At 39.2% G+C, this 6000-nt stretch overlaps 1 protein-coding gene across 4 annotated transcripts in view; it reads left to right on the top strand.

Annotated features, from left to right (window-relative positions):
- The first annotated feature begins 266 nt into the window (after nt 1–266).
- tcf4 (transcription factor 4) overlaps nt 267–6000 on the top strand; it is a 122510-nt gene continuing 116776 nt past the window's right edge. The window contains exons 1-4 of one of the 4 annotated variants that reach the window (XM_049738179.1): nt 267–887; nt 994–1085; nt 1358–1396; nt 3504–3576. In XM_049738179.1, coding sequence (XP_049594136.1) covers nt 1014–1085; nt 1358–1396; nt 3504–3576 — 184 coding nt within the window. In that variant the 5' untranslated portion in view covers nt 267–887; nt 994–1013. The remainder of the gene's footprint in view (nt 888–993; nt 1086–1357; nt 1397–3503; nt 3577–6000) is intronic. The other 3 variants (XM_049738181.2, XM_049738180.1, XM_049738183.2) reach the window with 3 other exon arrangements.

Below are 6000 nucleotides of genomic sequence, written 5' to 3'. Positions count from 1 at the left end.
ATAGCGGCTGTCGTGACTGCTGTCATGAAGATAGAATTGAGAATATAAATTCCATGAAAATTCTTTAAAATTGCATACAGTAAAAATAATATAATATTTAATAATCAGGTCAAACACTGCATTTAAAAAACAGAAGTAGAACTGAACGTGGCCGGCAATTTTTGTGTAAATTTACGTAGCATTAAAGACTTTGATGTTTTTTTTCTCTTGCAGATTATCAGTGCCTACAGTGGTGCGATGGTGTTAGACGAGGATGTAAGCTAGGTGGCCGCACCACCACATGAATCACAGCGACCGAGGCTTCACAGCAACACGCGCATGGGTACGGTGCCGATCGCCCGGGCATCTTCACAACCTGCAGCCGAGCGGAGGGAGCCCTCACCCGGCCGCAAGAAGCGCACACTCCACCCGGACTCTTCCAAGCTCCTTCCACTGCAGTCTTCCTCTTGACTCGCAGGCGCACGCACAGAGTGAAAAGTCGTTATCTCTTCGGAGGTTTGCTTCTTCTCTGACGGGCTTGTTTAGGTGTTTTGGTCTTTTATTTATTTATTGTATGATTGTTTGAGGCTGACAGTCAAACCGGGGCGGACTAACTGCGTCTTGACGCGGAGAGCTCGGACTTCTTTGGCTGGAGGGCGAGAGGAAAAAAAAAAAAAAAAAAAACACACACACCAAAACGCAGAGCTTTCTGTCACTTTTTTTTTTTTTTTTTTTTTTGTCCAGTGACTTTAAACCAGGAACCTGATTGTGAGCTTTCTCCCGCGCTGAAGATGAGAGGAAATTAGACGTGTTAATCGAGGCTTTGAGCTTGTTTTACTGGATTTATTTTGGCTGTGGCGACCGAAGACCCAGAGCAGAGCGGAGCTGCGCGTAAAACAGCGAAAGAGGTCTTTTCCTCCGCTCTTCTCATCTACATCGCCATCCAGCAACAATTCTGTCTATCTGTCTACCTCCTCTGTCCATCTATTTCTCCATTTGTTTTCCATATTGTAGGTCCGTGTGATTTTGCTAAAATGCATCATCAACAACGGATGGCAGCTTTGGGCACAGACAAGGAACTGAGTGACTTACTGGATTTTAGCGCGGTAAGAACATTCATTTATTATTATTTGGAACAAATGAGTGTGATGATAGGAAAAGCTGGAAGTAAATAAGCACGTCCTGTTAGGCTTTCACAGTTTACATGTTTAATTAATGAGTTGGACGGCGCATAACCTGCATATCTTTAAACATTAACTGGATAAAGTGTGTTTATTTAGCGTAAGTGAAAAGAAAAGTGAGAGCATTCATGTAATTTTATTTTGTTTGTATGTGTAGATATTTTTGATGCTGCATTGGTAATTTTGTTGTCTTATAGATGCGAAACAGCGATTTGAAAATGTTCCCATCATCCATGGTAGTATATCTCATTTTAAGTCCTTCTTCCCCCTTTATGTGTAGCCTTTTGCCCATGACAGAACAAATGTGATTTAATGCAATGAGTGTACAGTGCACAGTGTGAAGAATAGTTATAATATTTATATAAGTGGAAAAAAAAAGACAGATAGGGATAAATAACTCTCTCAGCATGAACCTGCGTGTTGCGCATGTCCCGCCCGTGCAGCTTTCAGTGTTACAAGCGCAAAGTGCTAATCCCGTTTTAAATGTAGCACACTTTTTTTCTCTCCCCACATTCCCTACGAATAAAAGACTGTGGTGTGAACTTGAGGGACAGGAAATAGTGTTCCATGCTCTCGGCCATGTTTTCTGTGCCTCTACCTCCCTCTGGGAGCAAGTTTGGTCACAAGAGGAGGAGGGGATGAGAAGGAGGAAAATAGATACAGCCCTCAATGAGGAAGAATAAACGGACTCCCATTAATCCTGCTATGAAAGGAAGATATGTCAGATTAGAAAGTGCAAAAAAGGGCAGTGGTGCAACATGCTAGGAAATCCTTGAACAAAAGAAAAAAAAAGCATGTCAGTACTTAATAACAGCAAAAAATGCAAATGACCTAGACAATAACAAGCTTATTTCCATATCTTAACTTAATTTATTTAAACAGGTAGACATTTATGTAATTCCCCTAAGGAATATTCTTGCATAAAAATATCATGAATGAGTTTTACAGAAACAAGGCAGTCTTTTTCAAAGCCGTCAAACGTAACACACACTCTGAACCGAATTATTGTCAAAAACCAATATAAGAGTACAGAGGCTGTGGATCAATGCAATTTTTTTGTGTCCTGTGGGACTGTTATTGTGAAGTATTTGCAAAGCAAGCATTATACTACACACAGACAAAAACAGCAGTTGAGGAATAGTTTTAATATAGAATGTGGTATATATTACGTTACATTGTAAAGGTTCACACAACAGCATATTCACAAATTGTCAAATGGTCTGAGCATTATAGTGATGCATCCAAGCTCATTTGGCTGCAATAGATTAATTATTATTATATAAAAAGTCAAGACTTTTTCTCAAACAATATTTTCAAATAACCACAGGAGACTTAATCTTACGTTTATGCTTTAAAATGCTTCACAATCATTTTATGTGTGATTTAAGGCCTCACTAAGATGTACATTGAGATGTATTAAAAACATTTAAGTAAATTATTTTGCTAATTAAAAATATGAATAAAGATTTGACCAAAAAGAGCGGTAAGCCTACCAGTGTGTCTCCTCCTAAAGCAGGCTGAACATTAATTTATGCAATTGTTGCTCTGTCAATGCCCACCATTGGACAGAGTACTGAAAGTGCTTTTCCTAAATATTGCTACAGCACTAATAAAAAAATGATGAAATCTTGTCGATTCATCACATCTCTGTAGCCATCCAACACCAGTGTGACCTCCATCACACACAATCGGAGGCACAATGACATCAATGTTCATTGTTACCAACGACTGGTTCCAATTATAACTTTGAATTTCTAATCATAGTAAGAATAAAATATCTATGTGAAGATTTGATGCTCAGTTAGTGCTCACTCTGGTCTACACAGATGCAAAATGTAACTTCATGGTAACATGGTGAAGTTGAGTAGTCACAACTGAGACTGCTCGCAATATAATAGCAGTCAATTTCACCTTCAGTATGCATGTAGACATCTCTTGCAATTTAGGTCACATATTATATACTGTAAATATGATGAGTTTCATTCCTAAATACAGTGTTTGTAAGGTAATGGGCAATCTGAAAATAAAATCAGAATTATTTTTATTCAATACTGGGGGTAAACATGTTTCAAGTTTTAGATCAGACCTGATAATCCTCTGTCACAGTTCTGAGCATGTAGGCCTTGCTGTGAAAAAAAGATGAATGCTTCTTGAAAAGCAGATGTCACCTTTACATTTGAGGTAAAGAGTGATACACTTCTCGCGGCACTATTTTCCAGCCAAATGTCTCCCTGGTGTATTGGAATGAAGCTTTTCATATGTAGCTGCAGTCATTTTTGTCTGCTCTTATTGGTACCCCTGTCTGTGCTCTTGAAGGTAATGTGTGCTCTATTTGTCTTTTAGATGTTTTCCCCTCCTGTTAGCAGTGGAAAGAATGGACCGACCTCCCTGGGGAGTGGACATTTCTCCGGCTCAAGTACGTCAGCTTTCTTCTCTCTTTTTTTCAATGAGCTATATGTTCTTCTCTCAATTTGAAATCCTCCCATGCACCTGTTTATTGCCGCTCTATGACTTCTCAGTGTGGGTAACCACACGCAATATTTGTGGGGGCGAAGGAGTTGCCTTATTTGCTCAGCAATGTAGCTTACCAATTTACTTTGAGCAATACTCTGTATTCCACGCATTGTGTTATGTATTTTCTGTAGGTTCTTCCAAATGCTTTGGAAAAACAAGAGGCTCTAGGACCTAAGGGTGTCAAACTCATTTTTTTCACGGGCCGCATTGTAGTCATAGCTTCTTTCGGAGGGCCATTATGACTGTCAACCCAAATAAATGTATGAGCACCTCATATTATATACAGTAAAAGCTACAAAACAAACTGACAAATAACTCGTTTTCAAATCAGACGAGTAAAAACTGGTAAAATATTTTTTAAAAAGATATTAAAAGTGAAGACAATTTGCAATTCTAGTAATGACACATGAATTTGATGCACAATTTGTCTTCGCAGGCCACATAAAATGATGTGGCGGGCCGTATCTGGCCCGCGGGCCTTGAGTTTGACACCTGTGCTCTAGGTATTTAGAATAGAATGCGAATATTGTCATATCAAAAAGAAAAAATATTTTGGTAAGTTTGAAGTTTGTTTTCTGCTTCTCATGTTCATTCCTGAGAGACTTCCTGTTTTTCTGATTTGGTGATGTCACTCTTTCCTGCCGATGAATGTACTGTGGGGATTAGCTCACCGTGGTTCTATACAGTGTGGACCTTGTGGTGTCAAACAGTAGCGAAACATAGTCACTTTGAAAGTTGAACTGAACTGTCGATAGCGAGACAGGCAGGTTGTAACTTGGGGAGTTTGTCAGGGAACGTGTGAGTGTGATTGACATTAATGAGATAATGCCAGCAGAGTGTGTAATTTATTCCCTTAATCCTATTTGGCTTTTTAGTCAGTGAGTGAGTGAGTTGGTTACTTCCTAAATTAATGTGTTTTCCATTCATACATTTTGTCACCATGGTCAGTCAGGTATTCCATAGCGGTCAGTATTTTGATGCTCCATGTGTGCCAGTACTTCAGAGTTTACCCAAAGTCACTTATTCATGTTGTCACTTTGTTAGTGGCACACAATAAACATAATGTGTGACCTCTTTATCATTTACTGATTCAGGATGTTTCCAGCACACTACCAACAGAGGGCTATGTGCTGTATGTTTGGCTTGCTTTAAACCAGGGGTGTCAAACTCATTTTTTTCGGGGGCCGCATTGTAGTCATAGCTTCTTTCGGAGGGCCATTATGACTGTCAACCCAAATAATTGTATGAGCACCTCATATCATATACAGTAAAAGCTACAAAACAAACTGACAAATAACTCGTTTTCAAATCAGACGAGTAAGAACTGGTCAAATATTTAAAAAAAAGATATTTAATGTGAAGACAATTTGCAATTCTAGCAATGACCCACGAATTTGATGCACAATTTGTCTTCGCGGGCCACATAAAATGATGTGGCGGGCCGTATCTGGCCCCCGGGCCTTGAGTTTGACACCTGCGCTTTAAACAATTCAGATGCTGAGATCAGTTCAATAAAAGTGCAGATAGCGCCGGTTCTTGTACACCGCTGACGACACCTCCTGAACAGCTGCTTATTAGCTAGCTTGCAGGTAGCTGGAGTAGGCTCTTGTTGACCTTTGAACCTGAAGTGGATATCACTGATGGTATAGCTAGATGTACTTGAGTGATTCAACACAATTAGAGTGGAACCTCCGTTTTTGTTTTTGTAAACTATTCCATTCCAGACACCCAAACACATAAACAGTCCAGAGAATAGTTATGAAACAATGTGAAAACAATATGAAATGAATACATGAAACTTTACCAGCCTTTCTACCCTTATTAAATACACTTTTTGGCATATGAAAGACTGTAAGGAGAAGAGAGGAAAGAAATATCTGGGCTTACTACTACGAAGGACCAGCCTGGGAGTCACTGAACAACTGTCACACATACACACACAAATAATCTGTCCTTGACGTGTCCTTCCATGCATCCTGGTGAGCTCAACCACCGTAAAGCATATTCATACAACGCTATGACTTCTTTCTTGAATCATGTTCTTCATTGAAGATCTGGCACTAAGAACTTTCTGAATCGTAGAAAAATTAAGAAATGTGAAAAAACAGGTTCCAAATTGTTTACCTATACTTGCCTCTGTATTGCTAATATTGTGTCAGTTTTAAAGCGTGGGAATTTCCAGTTCATTTGCACCTGGATGCACAAAAGCAACACAGCATGCTAACATCCATGTGTGAATTCCTGGAGGCAGTTATTGAGCGAATTAGGGCTATATAAAATGTTTTGATTGATAAATAAGATATATTGTGCATACTGATACATGTAG

The sequence above is a fragment of the Syngnathus scovelli genome, chromosome 13 (assembly GCF_024217435.2).
Source record: "Syngnathus scovelli strain Florida chromosome 13, RoL_Ssco_1.2, whole genome shotgun sequence".
Taxonomy (NCBI): Eukaryota; Metazoa; Chordata; class Actinopteri; order Syngnathiformes; family Syngnathidae; genus Syngnathus; species Syngnathus scovelli.
Note: the sequence above shows the minus strand (reverse complement) of the source record. Positions and strands in the feature narration are given on the sequence as shown.